Source organism: Sinocyclocheilus grahami, unplaced genomic scaffold (assembly GCF_001515645.1).
Source record: "Sinocyclocheilus grahami isolate Dianchi unplaced genomic scaffold, SAMN03320097.WGS_v1.1 scaffold18.1, whole genome shotgun sequence".
NCBI lineage: Eukaryota > Metazoa > Chordata > Actinopteri > Cypriniformes > Cyprinidae > Sinocyclocheilus > Sinocyclocheilus grahami.
In genome coordinates, this window is record NW_015505197.1 from 2,665,146 (window position 1) to 2,684,576 (window position 19,431).

Genomic DNA, 19,431 nt, shown 5'->3' on the forward strand with positions numbered 1-19,431 from the left:
TTTGTTGTCATACCAGTAAGCAGCAAAACCGGCTGCCAGTTACAGCAATTTTGTTTAGTACAGAAACAACACACAGACCTTAAAGTTTAAAAGCTGTATTAGCCTATATCATAGACTAATAGGTTGTACTAATACAACTCCTTAGAGGTCATTTTAATGTATATGTTCTCTTCCTCTGAAAGGTGACCTTTCACTCCTTTTGCTATGCAGTAAAGTCAGTTGCTCTGAATGGTGTTTGCTAAAAGCAGCTTGGTTGAGAGAGTCATGCGGCTCTTAGAAACTAGCTGTTCGTGTCCTGTTTGCCACTTTTGTCAGTAACATGGTTATAAAGAATGAAAAGGGGCTTTTGACACGTTATTGTTCTTTTTCTGTATGGGTGTTTTCTTTTGATTCCTACTGACATTTTTAAACAAATTATCATTTGAGTTGCTTGTTTGATGCTACTTTAATGGATACTTTGTGCTGTTATATGCATGTTTCAAGTGTTCAAACCTGTGTAATTGCACTGCACAATTCTATGCTATACTCAAAGCTGTTATCCATTGTGCATTAGACTTAAAATACAGCTTGGTGTTTTGCAAACATTGGTAAGGTTTGAAGTAACTTTTGTTGTCATACCAGTAAGCAGCAAAACCGGCTGCCAGTTACAGCAATTTTGTTTAGTACAGAAACAACACACAGACCTTAAAGTTTAAAAGCTGTATTAGCCTATATCATAGACTAATAGGTTGTACTAATACAACTCCTTAGAGGTCATTTTAATGTATATGTTCTCTTCCTCTGAAAGGTGACCTTTCACTCCTTTTGCTATGCAGTAAAGTCAGTTGCTCTGAATGGTGTTTGCTAAAAGCAGCTTGGTTGAGAGAGTCATGCGGCTCTTAGAAACTAGCTGTTCGTGTCCTGTTTGCCACTTTTGTCAGTAACATGGTTATAAAGAATGAAAAGGGGCTTTTGACACGTTATTGTTCTTTTTCTGTATGGGTGTTTTCTTTTGATTCCTACTGACATTTTTAAACAAATTATCATTTGAGTTGCTTGTTTGATGCTACTTTAATGGATACTTTGTGCTGTTATATGCTATTGTACAAACGTAAATATTCCTGTCTTTGTTTTTCATCTCTCAGATGTCATTGAAGCTGCTCTGTATTGATCTTTGTGGCTTTATTAAGAAAACATGAGAGATTTGATGTCTGTGTGATTCACTGGGTTTAATTGGATGCTATTTTGCATAGACTCAAGAAATGAAATTTAAAAGAATAATAAAGTTGAAAATCGAACGTTTTTTTTTTTATCCTGTAGTAACTGTTTACTATTAATCTATGGTCTTAGAAGTGAACCCATTGAAAATTGCCACTTGTAATGTTCTCCAATTATCGTCACACATTTTAAATGCTTACATTTAATTATGAGGACAAGAAGTGCACAGGTTTGTGATACTAAATGTCAGGAACAATCCAATCACTCACTACTCCCTAAAAACCTAGATAAATGCTTTTCAGAAGCAAATGAGTGGCTCACATTGCCCCCTAGGGTAATATGCATGGGCAAATGGCTGTTCTCCTGTCTGGCCCCCTTAATAAAGCTTTAGCTTGAACCCTGTAGGAACTCGTTTTACATATCAATGTTTCACTTGTTTTGAATTTTCAGTACTTCAGTAATCACAAAAGTTAGTTTACAAGACGTTCTGGGCATATACAGTGGTGTGAAAAAGTGTTGGCCCCCTTCCTGATTTCTTATTTTTTGCATGTTTGTCACACTTTAATGTTTCAGATCATCAAACAAATTTAAATATTAGTCATAGATAACACAAGTAAACACAACATGCAGTTTTTAAATGAAGGTTTTTATTATCAAGGGAAAACAAAATCCAAAACTACATGGCCCTGTGTGAAGAAGTGTTTGCCCCCCTGTTAAAACTGTGGTTTATCACACCTGAGTTCAATTTCTCTAGCCACACCCAGGCCTGATTACTGCCACACCTGTTCGCAATCAAGAAATCTCTTAAATAGGACCTGCCTGACAAAGTGAAGTAGACCAAAAGATCCTCAAAAGCTAGACATCATGCCGAGATCCAAAGAAATTCAGAAACAAATGAGAAAAAGTAATTGAGATCTATCAGTCTGGAAAAGGTTATAAAGCCATTTCTAAAGCTTTGGGACTCCAGCGAACCACAGTGAGAGCCATTATTCACAAATGGCAAAAACATGGAACAGTGGAGAACCTTCCCAGGAGTGGCCAGCCGACCAAAATTACCCCAAGAGCACAGCGACGACTCATCCAAGAGGTCACAAAAGACCCCACAACAACATCCAAAGAACTGCAGGCCTCACTTGCCTCAGTTAAGGTCAGTGTTCATGACTCCACCATAAGAAAGAGACTGGGCAAAAATGGTCCAAGACGAAAACCGCTACTGAGCAAAAAGAACATAAAGGCTCGTCTCAGTTTTGCCAGAAAACATCTTGATGATCCCCAAGACTTTTGGGAAAATACTCTGTAGACTGACGAGACAAAAGTTGAACTTTTTGGAAGGTGTGTGTCCCATTACGTCTGGCGTAAAACTAACACTGCATTTCAGAAAAAGAACATCATACCAACAGTAAAATATGGTGGTGGTAGTGTGATGGTCTGGGGCTGTTTTGCTGCTTCAGGACCTGGAAGACTTGCTGTGATAAATGGAACCATGAATTCTGCTGTTTACCAAAAAATCCTGAAGGAGAATGTCCGGCCATATGTTCGTGACCTCAAGCTGAAGAGAACTTGGGTTCTGCAGCAGGACAATGATCCAAAACACACCAGCAAGTCCACCTCTGAATGGCTGAAGAAAAACAAAATGAAGACTTTGGAGTGGCCTAGTCAAAGTCCTGACCTGAATCCTATTGAGATGCTGTGGCATGACCTTAAAAAGGCGGTTAATGCTCGAAAACCCTCCAATGTGGCTGAATTACAACAATTCTGCATAGATGAGTGGACCAAAACTCCTCCACAGCGCTGTAACAGACTCATTGCAAGTTATCGCAAACGCTTGATTGCAGTTGTTGCTGCTAAGGGTGGCCCAACCAGTTATTAGGTTTAGGGGACAAACACTTTTTCACACAGTAAGAAAGAGACTGGGCAAAAATGGTCTGCATGGCAGAGTTCCAAGACGAAAACTGCGGCTGAGCAAAAAGAACATTAAGGCTCGTCTCAGTTTTGCCAGAAAACATCTTGATGATCCCCAAGACTTTTGGGAAAATACTCTTGACGAGAGACTGACGAGACAAAAGTTTAACTTTTTGGAAGGTGTGTGTCCCATGGATTTTGCTTTCCCTTAATAATTAAAACCTTCATTTAAAAACTGCATGTTGTGTTCACTTGTGTTATCTTTTACTAATATTTAAATGTGTTTGATGATCTGAAACATTAAAGTGTGACAAACATGCAAAAAAATAAAAAATCAGGAAGGGGGCCAACACTTTTGGGGAAATATGCAATTTTGGATGCAGTCCCGGTGGCTGTATTTATTTAAAAAATACCAGAACACCATTCTACAATGCTAGAGTTTCCTGCACTACTTATTCAACGGCACTGCTACTGTAATTCTGTGGTTTGATCTGTATCTATGTGTATTTGTGTTTAGGTGTTTGAGGCCATATAGGGTGGTGAGTTACATGCTGGCTGTGGGGTCAGAAGGGCTGAGTTGTCTCTTTCTGCCTCTGCTGAATGTTTTTTCCCTGCTCGGCCCCTTTTCTCTCGTCTACAGCTACTTTGATGGCGCTTACGTGGCACTTATTCCTGTGGTGACCTCTGACACTGTTAGCTCCACCCACCTGACCTCAGCTCTGGGAGTTGTTTACTTTCTTCAGGCCATCCCCTACCTCATCAGCCCACCTATTGGAGGTCAGAGCAAAATTTCCACTCTCTATTTAACTAAGTGATATTTAAACTAAATGAAAATTTTTTTTACTAAATGAGTTTTATGAAATATCTCTCTCTCAGGTTGGCTAGTGGATCAGACAGGCTCCTACACAGCTACGTTCTTTCTCAGTGGAGTCTCTCTGATCTGCAGTGCTGTGATTCTGGCTGCTGTGAGAGTGATCATCCGCTGCACTAGAGAGAGCTCTTGCTTAAACTGACTCACAACCAGGTATACGGGAGATTCCTAAAGCAGCAGAACCATTCCATTGCTGTCAAGAAACATGAAACTGCCCCTCCGGAGTTAAAAAGTGTTATAATAAGAGTTGTATGTGTCCCTGATCCGAAGCTCTCATCAGTCAGATCGATTGCCACAAATACAAGCTCTTTTATAGCATTAATGGACACAGCACTGACCAAAAGAACACTGCTCTACTGCCGAAATACAGGATTTATGGTGATTTTAAAGGTGAAATTTAAAATTTCATCAATTTAAAATGCTAGTTACGTGTCAAATGCTCCAAATATTTTAATGTGTTTGCTATAAAAGAAACTTGTTTTGTATTTGATACTTATTTATTTTAATATGCGTCTCTCTCTCTCTCAGCTGATATCTGATTGGCTGGTCAGAGAAATGAACAGATGTGCTTTGCCCAATAGTTACATTTACACTGCTTCATTCAAAGCTCATTATGTTTATAATGTACACTACCGTTCAGAAGTTTTGGGTTTGTAAGATTTTAATGTTTTTGAAAGAAGTCTCTTATGCTTATGCTGCATTTATTTGATCAAAATACAGTAAAAACACCAATATGATTACAAATATTGAAATGTTATTTCAATTTAAAATAATTTATTATTTTAAATAATTTAAAAATATAATTTATTCCTGTGGTGGCAAAACTGACTTTTCAGCAGCCATTACTCCAGTCTTCAGTGTTACATGATTCTTCAGAAATATATTTTTTTCAGGACTCTTTGATTGATAGAAATTTCAAAAGAACAGCATTAATTTAAAAATAGAAATCTTTTGTACCATTATAAATGTCTTTAATGTCCCTTTTGATTAATTTAATGTGCCTTGCTGAATAAAAGTTTAAAAAGTCTTACTGAACCCAAATTTTTGAAAAGAAGTGTATACAACTGCATACACTACTGTCAACCTCACTGTCCTAAAACATTCAAATGAAATCTCATCCTTTTTAGTGTCATAAATGTGTCTCAACTATTCTCATTTTAGTGCTTCAATCAATATGATAGCTTATTCGAAAATAATTATGGGTATTCAACAAGAAGAGAAACAAATTACACTATAGTAATCTCTTGATTTTTACATCAAAGTACATCAAATACCTTGTGACTCTTATCAAGACATGTATTTGTATGTGACCTTGTTTTGTACTGGAACGCTTGTTACAACAGATCAATTTCACGATGTATCTTCATTCTCCTCTTTGGTAAGCTAAGGTTCCTTAGAAAAATGTGAAAGGAAAACAAAATGTTAATGTTTAAAAATCACTCAACTTATGAGACACTGGCTGTGTGAAAAGGTTTTTAATTCACATATTACTGCAAACAGAAAACACAAAGTTTCAAAATCAATAAAGCGGGTAGATCTAATCAATTAGAAATGATAAATTAATTAGACAGTACAATGTTTTATAATGTGGCGATTTATGACATGCATTGTTATCATTATGTTATCATCATCGCTCGTTTTTTCAGACGCTTGCAGAAAAAGGCTTACCAAAACAAAGTTACTGGGTTAATCTTTTTCACGTTTCCTTGGTTGGTAGATGCACCGGGGACCTGATTATAGCACTTAAAACCTGGAAAAGTCAGATTTTCATGATATGTCACCTTTAAAACATCATCTTTCATCATTTCAAGTGAAGTGACCCAGCATTTACAGATGGCATTGCAGGGCTCGCAAAATTTAAAAATCCCTGGTAGCCCTTCAGGCAGGCATTCTTCAGATTTTGGTAGTCCGAAATGAATTTGCCTAGCATATAAATTTACTTAAGCATATAAATATATTATAAGTTTGTCTTAATTGTTTAGATATTTAGAAGGTACATTCTTTCACATTTACAACTCTGTGTTTGCTGCGTAAAAACAAGGGTCGATATTCGCATTGATCTAAATAGCAGACTTATTGAAAATGCATATTCAATGGCACAGAAATGTAAACATAGATCCCTCATTAGAGACTGTTCTGACTGAAATTAAATAACTGCATTAAAGACTTTTTAAGGACCCGTGGGAACCCTGTATTTAAGATTGCGGTGATACATTTTGGTAGCTTGACTGGAAAACACAATAGCCCTGTGATGTTAGGCTAGCGATTTTGTGAGCCCTGAGTATAAACAAAAAGTCATTAAAAATAACATTGTATTATCAAATAAAATCAGGGTGGAGGTATACTGAGAGAAAAGAGAATTTGACACTGAAACAAGATTGAATGACTCCAACTGTTTGACTTTACAGATCATTCTAAAATGACCTATATATGACCTGTCAATGACCAAATATAGCAAGCAATTAATATCTGTAATTTTAGTTTTTAAATGATCAACATTATTTAAGCAAGAAAAAAAGAAAATCACAATATGGCTGTTATTTAGAAATGCTATCTATATTCCTCCATATCTAATTTCAAGGCAAAGTCCTACATTTTAACATCTTGCATTTTTAATTCACACCTCATTCAGTCTGTCCTTTCTCAACAATTGTCTGGATCTCATCTGCTGTTTTTCGTTGCTTCATTTCATGCAGAGTTTTGATGAGAGCTGGGTAGGCTCCACGTAAACCTTGTCTCTGGGACCAAGCCTGCAGAAGTGTGTATTTCTGTTCTTTCACATCGTTTTTGTTGTTAAGCTCATGTTCCTCAATTTCCGTATTTCTCATGCCGCTGCGCCTGGCAACACGTTTCACTGTTTTCCAGTCCAGAACTTCAACAATATCTAGTAGGTAAGGGTCCAGGTCTAAATCTACACAGAAAAAGAAGACAGCACTGATAATAAGCTTCTTGTCCTGCTATTACTGTGATCTAATGTCTTAATATTCCAGACACTTTCCATCAATAGGGTACAAAACAAGGCATGCATTTATTTTAATGGTTATTTTAAATAGTTTATTTATCAACAAATAACTGCACAAAGAGGTGCTAATATTACATTATTGGTAACTGAAATTAGTGAATGAACTGAACATGAATTCAACAAATACATGATGCAAGAAAATTACCATTATGACGTTCTGAAGCCCCCCTGCAATGACCCACCCCTCCACCCCCGGAATGCGATTTTAAACGCGGAAAGCAATCTAAAGCCTGTGCTGCATCCCAATGTGCCTACTTATACTACGCCCTTAAAGTATGTACTCTTTTGGTGAAGTAGTAGAAGAGTAGGCAAGCTTTGGGACGTACTAACGTACTATTGCGTCTTTAACGGACTGCTCTGTTGCATAGTTACACGCTCCCTGTCACTGTAAACTGGCCTGCATGGCTGTCAATCATCTTGTCACAGTTAACATCCTTCACATTTCATTTAATTTAACTTCCTACCGTATTGGAGAGAAAAGTAGCAGCACATTTATCTGGCAGCCATGGGTCTTTATGCGGAGAACTTTATGCGCAATAGATTGGCAATATTAGCCATTAGAGTGTGCACAGATCCACACTTCAAAAATCTACCTGAAATAGTAGACCATCCGAGGACATTTGGCATATTTTTTAACATACTATGCTGTGGGACACACTTATTTTAATCAAATACTATTAAGGATGGATAGTATGAACATTGGGACGAAGGGCTGGGTGCCGCGTCTGCACAAGCGCAAAGGTGAAAATGTATCTATGTATGCATGTAACAAAGTTTAAGACTCAGGGAAGAAGGAAGGGGGAACCATCCAACGTAACAAACAACAAAATGAAAGTAAGCGGCAGCCGCCTTAAGGCAGACTCCAGTGCGTATCTGTCTCTGTGTTTGCGCTCTGGAGAGCTTCAAAGGTTTCTAATTACAACGTGTTTTTACAGCATTGAACATTATAGCCAATCACAGACATATCTGTTGATTTCTTGAACGAGGTGGCCAATTAGAGGTGTTTCAGTTAGTCAGAATCCATTTTCCGCTCAGAACGACAGTGTTTGTTCAGTCCTGAATTCTGCAAGCTAATCCTCTCATTATAACAAACATAATTGTAGACACAATGTAAATAAGTTATTGTGCAGCGTAACAATTGTGCAATTCATTGATTATAATTTATAACGGAATTTTCCGGTTTTTATCTGGATACTTTAGATCGGTCGTGGGCCCTGTGTATCACCTGGTTGCCTGTTGACGGCAACATTGGCCAAAGTTGCCCAGCAACATTGTTCAAAAAGTTGCCCCGTGTATCATCAGCCTTACTTTTATGTATTTTGGGAGAAATTGCTGAATTTGCGTGATGTTAATCTAAAGACCCGGCGTTGGGACTGCTGATATTTGATTTAAAAAATAAATAAAAAATTTAATGGTAACATATCAAATAGTTCTCAGAAGCAAACATACCTGTCAGGTGTACTGCCTACATGGGGGGAAAAAAACAAGCCAATCCATCAGTCACAAAAGTTTTAAAATGCAAATTAAAAAATTCCACTGTAACACCACAACGGTGCAATGAAAGTTTAGAACAAGAAAACTGACTCACTGGTTCGATCGGTCTGCCCTTAAAACGATACTTGCGTTTTCTACATAGCCAAAAGACCACCACACCAACACCAGCCACAAGTATGAATGACACCAAAACAGCTACAATGACCACTGAAATAAGCAATCATATTAGTCAATTATCTGTAATGTACTTAGTGTTTATACTGCATAAGCTTTAGAGGACTCTTTTTCAGTTATTGCTTATACTGTGTGTAGACAGAAGTGCTCTTGGGACACGGGCATTTTAGCATGTACTGAAATCAGTGATAAAGCAGCCCTTGCCTTGCAGATGTACGGGCTCTTTGGCATCATGGCACACAGTGTTGGTGGTTTCTGTACATTTTTCTTTCACTCCATGTTTCTCACACCTGTTGAGTAAACAATAGGTAAACAGAGAGAAGTCTGAATAATAAACTGAAAGCCAATATATAATATATACCGAGTTAGTATAAAAATGCTTAAAATTTCAGATCTTCAAGGAACTGTTAGCAAACCCCTGAGCAGAAACACTCCATGGGGAAAAAAACATTGCATATATTTAGGCCAACTGTACCAGGGTTACAGTTATTTAATATTTCTATGTATTGTTATGTAAAGCACAAGCATTGCTGTTATTTTGTCTATTTTGTCGTTTTGAGAGAGACAGAGAGAGAGACTAAAGATAACTTATGTCAAGAACATTTTAATGTTTCCACCAAACTGAGTCTGCATTTTGCATAGATTTTATTTGGTTTGAATGGGAGCAACATAAGAAATGTGCATGCACAGAGCTTTTTACAGTAATCTCCATTCTAACTTTCTAAACACACAGACATCTGTCATTCTTTCCAGAGAGAAAAGGGCATTTGGCTGACTACATACGTGTCACAGGGATAACAGGCCTTGCACAGGTCACCCTTGTCACAGTAATAATTGTCTTTGCACCTGCAGACAGTGTTGGAAGATGACGAACAGTTCAGCATTGTGTCCATGTTTGCTATTGCAAGGAGAGAAAGCAGAAATAAGACTTTTTAAAATTAGTTTTTGCCCATGCTTCCATTTGGGCTTCAAGAAGCACAATACTAGTTTTTGAAAACAGTCCCATCTCTAGCATTAGTTACGTTTTGACTTATATTTTATAAATAACAGTTGACTGTCTACTGCCCATTTGTTAAATTTAATGTTTATAGCATTGAGAAAAAAAAAACATTGATTTGCAGAAAAATCACAATTTAGCTGACAAAACGAACAAGGTTCAGATGTTAAGACCTACCATTGGAATCACAGATTTGACAAGGCTGGCATTTGTCATCATTGTTCGGGTGATCTATATAGGTGCCATGCCCACACCACTCACATTTTGTGTCATGTTTATCAGTGCAGTGACTTAAGAACCGATGACCTGCAGCACACACAAATACACACATTGGTATTTGAGAACATCCTTTAGTTCCAATCTTATCTAAGTGATCCAGAAATAACTCAGATTGCAATTACTTTAAGTTCATCTGATCACAAAACAATATCATATTTATTCATTTGTTTGGTAACCATGTAATAAGAGGGATCTACAACCAGAAAAATAAAGCCCAGCTGAATGTAAACCTTTTCAAACCCTATGCCTAGACTTTTGATGTAAAATAAGAAACAAAGTCCACCTCGCTAACAATATATACTGTGTATGTGTTTTTATATTAGATCTTACCTGTCTGACAAAAGCAGCAACTTCTTCCCTCGTGCTGGTAAGTCCCGTTCTCACAGACGCCGCGTCTCGTGCGCAGGCGCCTGCCTTCTGTCAGCCCTTCAGTTAACATCTGAAACACCGAAAACTGCACTTAACAGATCATATATGAAATTAAAGTTACGCTTTCTTGTTGAAATTCTTTTCAGGCATGCTTTGTCACCCGCAGATGGGTAAACCGACCATAAACCGCTTCAGAATGCTAAGCGACGAAACGAAAAGCGAAAGTGAAACTCAACTATTTATAATAAATGTTTAGGACGTTTATACTATTTTTCTCTAAATTGTATTCAATTCTTTATCAAATAGAAATCAACAAATATAGTAAAAAACAATTCCTTACATTTCTGTATTCCTCAAGGAATGGTTGTCGATGTAGGGCGTTTTAGATATTAGAGTATACAGTAATATATTCAGTAGGCTATTCAATTTAATAAAGTTTAAAGGCTTTACTTACCGCACACCACAGAAACACGACGAGATGTGGTCGTACATACATATCTGAAGAGTAATAGGCAAAAAGAACAGTTTAGTCGCGTTAAAAGCCCAAAACAACCTCGTTACACTATGAGCAACATTTAAAGTGAAGGAAATGGAAGTAGGCTGTTATTCGCGAGCTAATTGTTCTTGTGAACCGAATCTTATCAATCGGTCTAATCTAAACCGGTCAATCTGGGTCCAAGCTTTTCACGAGATAATAATAATCATTGAACTGAGTATATATTAATTGGTTTTAATGAATAGCATTAATTGTACAGACCTCAAGGAGCACGTGATTTCCTAAATACGGTTTGATGCAAACAAATCAAACGAACCGGTTCACTGAAACGAACTGTTCAAAGGAACCGATTCGTGGTAAAAGGGCTGACTTTTCATCAACGCAATTTACACAGCTGTGATAGTCTAGGGAAATTTGTCATAAAGGAATCCCCATTGTTGAGCTTTATTCAGATTCCAGGTCGTTCTTACCGCAAACATTTGTAGACCAAAAATGATCTTTTAAATCTATTAATTTCAAGCATTAGCATCTGGCATTTTATCAAACAACAGTTAGCCTAATTAAGATGTACCTTTATGAGGCATTGTACAGCTATTGCACTGGAAATGGTCATGTGATTTACAACAATTGGTTAATTAAATGACAGCTACAGTTTATTTCTATTTCTCATTCTCTTCTGTTAAACTGTGTGAACCCAGGACATACCAGGGCAATGCACGCCATTTCACAAGTTTCTAGAAACTTCTTATTCTCCAAACACAGGATCTTGAGACTAGTGGAGCTTTTTTAAGTGCCCGTATTATAAATGTCTCAAAGTTAGCCAGACAATGCTCCTTTCCAGAACTCAGTCAGTGTTCAGTGAACTACTATATGCAATGACTGATTTATAGGTTTAATTTGATTTAAATTTTTAATACACCGACATCTGCAGGTTAAACAACAGCAGTTTCAGTGAATAGGCTATTATCTTGTCTTCAAAACTATAATTATACTAAAGTATAGTGTGAGGTACTGTGGCTTTCCCTAAAACAATGCCTTTAAACCTGTATGGCAGATGAAAATGTGGGTACCTGGTAGCTACTACACAACCTTCTTCAGCATGACCTTGTGTCTGCTGTGGTTGTTCTATGCAGAAACTGCACGCGAGTTTGGGTGTTACATGCATCATCTTTTTTTCTGAAACACACACAGGAAGGTGACACTTATTGGGTGCATGTGGGCAGGTGGGTTTAGGTGAGATGGCCATTTTAGATCAACCCTTTCATACCTTAACAACGAAAAGAAGTTTCTTAGTAGCCAGGAACTCTGACTTTGAGATAATGTGTGCTTGTGTTCTTACATACCACTGCGGTCACACACACAATCTTTCATAGACTGATGCCTTGTCCAAATACCCACTCTTGTGGTCTTTGCACTTGACTACCCAAGTGTTCAAGTGAGGATGAAGACCACAAGTGTGTGTTGAACTTTTCTTTACCTGATGGGACATACTTATAGTGTTGTAAAAACGCAAGTGTTTACATAGCGTTATATTTATTTATATTTTATTTGATCTTCGGCTGACCAATCAGCAGAAAGGGGCGTTTAATTCCCGCCCACGTGTAGAAATTGAATAATCAAGCTGTTTATTCATTTTTCCACCCATGAACGAAAAACGAAAATTTAAGCTGAATTTTTTGGGAAAAAAACGAAAAATGAGCCGTTTTCTCATTTTTCTACTTTCAATATTAAATCAAAAAACAAATGATCGAATGATACATAGATTTGTGTGACCCAGTTTCTGTGATTTTCTAACTGGTTAAGCCCCTGCTGTGAATTATGGGATTTTTTTTATTTTTTTTTACTCCTGCTTTGTTACTGGCAAATGGCACCAGAGGACAATATACATATACACTTCTCACTGACAAATATCAAGGAGGTTCATAGAGTATGAATATGAAAATTAGTACATTTAAAGTATGGTGTTTTGGTTCTATGGTTCCATTAAGAACTTTTAACATCTATGAAACTTTTCCATTGTACAAAAATGTTCTTCATAATGGAAAAAGTTATTTAGATTACTAAAATGTTCATTACAATAAGAAAAAAGGATTCTTTCAAGAACTGTTGACTTAAAGGTTCTTTGGAAAACCCAAATTATTCTTATATGGCATCACTGTAAAAACAAAACAAAACAAAAAACCTCTTAGGAACCTTTATTTGTAAGAGTGCAAAAGAGAATTATTTTGATTTGAACAAACATTGAAGCATTATTACCACAACACAACACAACACAACACAGTGCCCTGCAGCAGAGTTTAGATTCAATCCTAATTAAACACACCTGATCCAACTAATCAAGTCCCTCAGGCTTATTTGAAAACTACATGGTATGTGTGTTGGAACAAAACTCTGCAGGGCTCCGGCCCTCCAGGAATTGAGTTTGACACCCCTGTCTTACACAAAACCAATCTAGCACTGCTGTAGGCCATAAAACTGACACATTCATTGATTTCTCACCCCTTTACTAATATGTAGCAATACAGTGACATGGAAACCACAAAAGTCTCGACTTAGTCGGCTTTCTGTCACCTGTCTTCTGTCATTGTCATCTACAGAAGTGGAGAACTGTCAGATTAAGCTTTTTCCTACATGACAATCATTGCTAGTTAGAGAAAACTGGAGGGGGAAAAAAGACATTCTGGGGTCTAGTATTTGCATTAGAAATCCTAATTTGCAGTATTATCGGTCCTGCAATTTGTTGTTTAATGACAACCTATTTACTATGCAGCCATAATAACTCAATAAATTCCATTTTTATGCTTTGTGTGTCTTCATGATCAGTTCTCTTTAGCTATAGGCTCCTATAGAGGTTTTTGTGGCCTTAAATACGTATAAGATGGGAATGACTGCACATTCACACGTTATCTTTATCCCTGTGTTTGTCATTGGGTATTAGTGTGTGTGTTTATATCATGACGTGTTAATGTGTCACATCAACAAAGTCTGAGAAGTTTTCTGAGGTTTTCATAATCTGGGGTCGACTCGAAGCCATTTCAAACCTCTTTATGATCGCCTTTGTGCACATATGAGATGTGTGACAGTAAGCCGGGTTCATGGAGAGGACAGACTCCTCTGCGCTGATATGAGAAGTGTTGGTGTCTGTTATCTGAGCCCCATATTAATTTGGCTGTGACGGATGTTAGCCTGGCCTAGCGTAGCCGATCGTCTCTGGGGAAAACACGCCATAATCCTGTAATCCTTTCCTCTTGGGATTCTGTCTAATCAAGCGCTCTTTAAAATGAAATAGCACACACACACTCTGAATACTAACACCAATACATTGCAAATTCTTGTCAATCGGTATCTGACACAGCTCTTCTGTAAGTACAGAGCTCAGTTTTTCTCTCAGAGACTTCAAGGCATCAGTTCAGTGTCTACATTTATAAAGGTAATCTACTTGATTTAATCATAGAAACGTGAAGAGGCGGTGTTTATTTATTGACACTAGAGCAAGTGTGCTGTCCACAAACAGACAACCATAATGTTTGAACATGACAGACCGTACAGGATTATTTCTGATTCAACACATTAAGCTCGACAGCACTTGTGGCGTAATGTTGCTTACCACTAAAAATAATTCCCACTTGTCCATCCTTTTCTTTATTAAAAAGGCAAAAATTTGGGTTACTTACAGTGAGGTACTTACAGTGAAAGTGAATGAGGCCAATAAGTACATGTTAAAATACTAAATGTTTCAATAGTATAGGCACAAGGCATAACATCAGTGTTTACTCGCAGAACATACATTCAAATGATTATGGAAAGATTATGGAAAAAGAAAAGAAAAATTGAAAAAATTCTCTCCAAAGACAAATGTTGTTTTCACCAGAAGAGCAAAAAATAATAATAAAAAAATTAATGGATAAATCAGTCATAAGATCATTAAGATGCTTTTACAAAACAGACTTATTTTAGTGAAAAAAATGGCTTATCATTAACCTTTTCTGTGTGCTTAGTTGCTATGACACCTAAAATTTCCATAAAACAGTGTGAAATTGACAGTTGTAATAGAATTATTCAATTGCTATTAGAAAATAAGCATCTCATTTCTGCTTTTGAATCTTTGAACATTGGCCCCATTTACTTACATTGAAAGTGCTTCACTGTAACCTCAATATTTGTTTGGTGGTAAACATTACGCCACAAATGCTGTTTATTGGGCTAAATTTATTAAATGCAGAATGATCTCCTTTTAGGTCAACAGAGGTAATTAGGTTAATTCTGAAAATAGCCTACAGTTTCAGATTTTATCTAAAACCATAGTTATATTTGTTAAAAATGAAAAAGAAAAAAAAAGAAAGAAAAAAAATAGTGCAGCCCCTGTACTTCTCTCAGGGCTGTTTAGGTCTTTTAAAGAAATGCAGAAACTGTCACCCAGGCCAGTTAATCCCCACTTCCTGTTTCATTCTGGGCCTAATCCAAACAGCACAGCTGTGCTCTAACAGCGACTTTTTGCCAGATTAGTTTCATAATGTCCAACAGTGTAGATGAAGGGTTGCCAAGGTTGAGCAAATACTTTCCAAACTGAGAAAGAAAACAAGAAAAACGTAAACGTACTAATGCTGCAATTAGTTGAAATACTGAATAACTTAATTGAGTCAAAGCTAAGGAATTTCCAAGCTCTAATCAAATCACACTGCTGTATAAAGCTGCTCTTAAAATCCCCAAAAATGTGCATAAGAGGGCATAACGGTTGCCAGATTGTCATGGCATTGCATCAGCGACAAGTTTTAATATGTCAACTGGAGGTGCAACCATTGGTCATTCAGGGCTGGTTTCTATGACTCCCCAATGGGCAACCAATTACAGTGTAGCGGAACAGTTCCCGTCTCCATCATTAGCTGGTGTGAGTCTAGTTTGATGTTTTTATCAACATCAGAGGATATGAGAGCATGGCGTAAATAGACAAAAGGGCATAAAACGGACCGAGAGGCAAATCAAAAGCAATAGGGAAGACAGAGATAAGGAGAATGACGTATTATATATCTATGTCCTCTCCTCTTTGTTAGGAGATTAATATTTTCCTCCATGTCTATGCGCTCTAATCTAATGACTGTAGAAAGCTACAGATATGCAGCGACAGCATTACGACTGGACAATTACTGGATAGACTAGTCAGATTACCCATTCCCAGAGTAACTATCAACTATATTTTTTATCATCGTAATTATAAGTCAATTTTCACTACTTACTATGAAGCACTAAACCCTAAATAGCTGCCTGAACCAATATCTGCTTCAGACTACTGAAGTGCTGTGCCTAAACCCATCAGACGGATTTACATCATGCCAATCTAAAAATAGCCCCATCAACCTGGAAATCCGATAGAAGTCCCCCATTTCAAATATGTATTATAGACTGCATTATAGTAATAATAATATAGTGAAATGCATTCTACATTCCCAACAGAAGTAAGTTTAACAGCACAAACAGCAAGACAAGGGAGAATTTTTTCACCCAAAAATTAAAATTAGGCTGTGTTTTACTCACCCCCGAGGCATCCTAGGTGTATGACTTTCTTCTTTCAGACGAATCCAGTCGGAGTTATATTAAAAATTGTCCTGGCTATTCCAAGCTCTATCATTGCAGTCAGCGGGGGTTGCAGTGCTTCAGTCCAAAAGAAGTTAAATAAAAAGCTCCCATCCATAAAAAAAAAAAGTGTCTCACACGGATCCGGGGCGGGGGGGGGGGGGGCGGGGAACAAAGGCCTCCTGTAGCGAATCCATGTGTTTTTGTAAGAAAAATATCCATATTCAAAACGTAATCACTTTAATGTAGCTTGCGCCAACAGTTGTACACGGAAGCAGCTACGGGCGGATGATCTATGAGGTCAGCGCTGCGCATGCGCTGCTGAGTCTCGTGAAAACCAACGTTTGTTTACAGGAGCAAAGGAAGCAAACTTTAGTCTCCTCTTGGCTTATATCGAAATCCTCCGACATTCTTCTTTACAAATCCTCATGTTGTACTTCTAATTTGTGACCGTTGTTTTGTTTTGATCTCTCCCCTGCACATCCGTGTTCGTCACTTCTGAGCGGCGCATGCACAACGCCGACGTCTTACGTCATCTGCCCGGAGCTGCTTCCATGTACAACAGTGAGCGCAAGCTAGATTAAAGTGATTATTATGTTTTAAATATGGTTATTTTTCTTACAAAAACGCATGGATTCGCTACAGGAGGACTTTGTTCACCCCCCGGAGCCATGCGAGACACTTTTTTTTATGGATGGGCGCTTTTTATTTCACTTCTTTTGGACTGAAGCACTGCAACACCCGCTGAGCAATGACAGAGCTTGGAATAGCCAGGACAATTTTTTATATAACTCAGACTGGATTCGTCTGAAAGAAGAAAGTCATACACACCTAGGATGCCTCGGGGGTGAGTAAAACAGCCTAATTAAAATTTTTGGGTGAACTAACCCTTTAAAGTGTTATTAAAGGCCATTAAAACTTTTAAAACTGTAATCTCTAGCTTCCGCTAGCTGTCGTTCGCGCGTTCATTCGATTTTTCTATTGTGAACGTGCATACAACAGTTAGCGGAAACTAGAGAATACGGTTTATAAAATGTTAAATATGGATTTTTTTTCTTACAAAAACACATTGATTCGCTACAGGAGGCCTTTATTCACCCCCTGGAACCATGTGGGACACTTCTTATGATGGATGGATTTACTTTATTGGATTCTTTTGGACTATTGAAAAATAACACCCACTCACTGCCATTATAAAGCTTGTTAGAGCCAGGACATTTTTAAATATAACTCGATTATATTTTCAGACGATTGAATTCGTCTGAAAGAAGAAAGTCATATACACCTAGGATGGCTTAAGGTTGAGAAAATCATGGGGTAATTTTCATTTTTGGGTGAACTAACCCTTTAAGGAAAGATTCCCAAAAAGATTAAATCCTCATAAAATGACCAAAAAAATAAATTTAAAAAAATATTTAAAAAAGTTTAAGAGAGTAAAAAAGGATCGTTTAACATTCTGCCAATATTAAAACTCTATATTTAATATGGTTCAAACATTTGGGGTCAGTAAAGACTTTTACATTGTTACAAAATTACATTTCAAATAAGTGCTGTTCTTTTGAACTTTGTTCATCAAAAAAATCTGAAAAAAATAAACATTATATACATTTGTGAGAATGATTTCTGAAGGATCATGTGACACTCAAGACTGGAGTAATGGCTGCTGAAAATTCAGCTTTGCCATCACAGAAATAAGTTACATTTTAAAATATATTAACAGAAAACAGTTATTTTAAACTCTAATAATAATTCACAGTATTTCTGTTTACTGTATTTTTGATTTAAAAAACACAGCCTTGGTGAGCACAACGTTCAATAATAAAAAGTCTTACCAACTCCTAATGGTAGTGCACTTGTTTGTAATCATTGAAAAATATAATTTTAAATGCTGCAATTTAGGCATGACAACATTATAATTTACAGTTCGAAAACAAATGTAATCTTCAGTAAATAAAATGAACATCTATGTATTGTTAGTGTTTGAAGGGTCAACTTGTTAGATGATGGCAAAGCTAACAATGTAGGGGAAGTGAGCATTAAAGGGGTCATATGATGCTGCTAAAAAGAACATTATTTTGTGTATTTGGTGTAATGAAATGTGTTTATGCGGTTTAAAGTTCAAAAAACACATTATTTTCCACATACTGTACATTATTGTTTCTCCTCAATGCCCTGCTTTTTTGAAACGCGTTGATTTTTACAAAGCTCAACGGTCTGAAAAGCGAGGTGTGCTGTGATTGGCCAGCTATCCAGTGCGTTGTGATTGGCCGAATTCCTCAAGCGTGAGACGGAAATGTTACGTCCCTCACATACTGTTGATGCCGTGTCCCGGCCCGGAGCAACAAGACAAAACCATGAAAACCCATTACAAACGAGGCATTTATTGCATCCAGTGGGGACATAATTACTGATTATAATGACTTATACCGTCTTTTTACGCGTTGCATTGCATCGCGCCGCGTAAACATAAAACTCTGTCTGCATTTGTGATCAGAGAAATGACAAACAACGAATGACAAAGTGCTACTCTACACTGCCCAAAACTCGCTTCTGAATCATCAGTGGCAAATCCTTTAAATGAAAACGTACTTACGGGAGTCAGAACAGCCGGCTTGTAGACTAAAGTTACTCTCCCAGGATCAGTAAACAGTCCTCCATAAAATGTGCTGCACACATCTGGATATTTGGGTTAAACTGTTCTGGAACAGTGTGGTAAATACAACTTAACCACTGATTTGTAGTCGTGTCCTCTTTTGGAAGATCAAACAAAGCAGTTTCGCTTTCACAACGAACAACACAGCGGCCTAGCGCGAGGGGAAGCCCCGGCTTAGCGTGCACTGAGGCCGGGATAGAGTGAGCTGAAGCGGCGGGGTCGAGAACTTTTATAAAGAATATCTCTTTGGATTTGAGACTTTATTCTTTGCAACTTTACAGATCTTCTTTATGCACCAAGAGCTTGTAACACTCCAAAGAGAAAGGAAAAATTGAAATCGCATCATATGACCCCTTTAACAAAATCTAATACTGATAAATTAAAAAGAAAAAAATATATATCGGCC

At 37.3% G+C, this 19,431-nt stretch overlaps 1 protein-coding gene across 3 annotated transcripts; it reads right to left on the reverse strand.

Annotated features, from left to right (window-relative positions):
* Positions 1-5,685: 5,685 nt before the first annotated feature.
* Positions 5,686-10,913, reverse strand: LOC107554068 (tumor necrosis factor receptor superfamily member 6-like). Of its 3 annotated transcripts, XM_016236462.1 has the most exons (9): positions 10,760-10,913; positions 10,267-10,375; positions 9,835-9,963; positions 9,444-9,558; positions 8,865-8,950; positions 8,581-8,693; positions 8,442-8,457; positions 6,594-6,881; positions 5,686-5,720 (listed from the first exon to the last, which is right to left on the reverse strand). In XM_016236462.1, exons 1-8 carry the CDS (start codon positions 10,799-10,801, stop codon positions 6,595-6,597), a joined length of 897 nt encoding a protein of 298 aa, XP_016091948.1. In that variant the 5' UTR covers positions 10,802-10,913; the 3' UTR covers positions 5,686-5,720; position 6,594. The 3 variants fall into 3 exon arrangements, with proteins under 3 accessions (XP_016091948.1, XP_016091943.1, XP_016091954.1); XM_016236457.1 differs by having other exon boundaries at positions 5,696-6,881; XM_016236468.1 differs by lacking the exons at positions 8,442-8,457; positions 8,581-8,693 and having other exon boundaries at positions 5,696-6,881.
* Between the last annotated feature and the right edge of the window lie 8,518 nt (positions 10,914-19,431).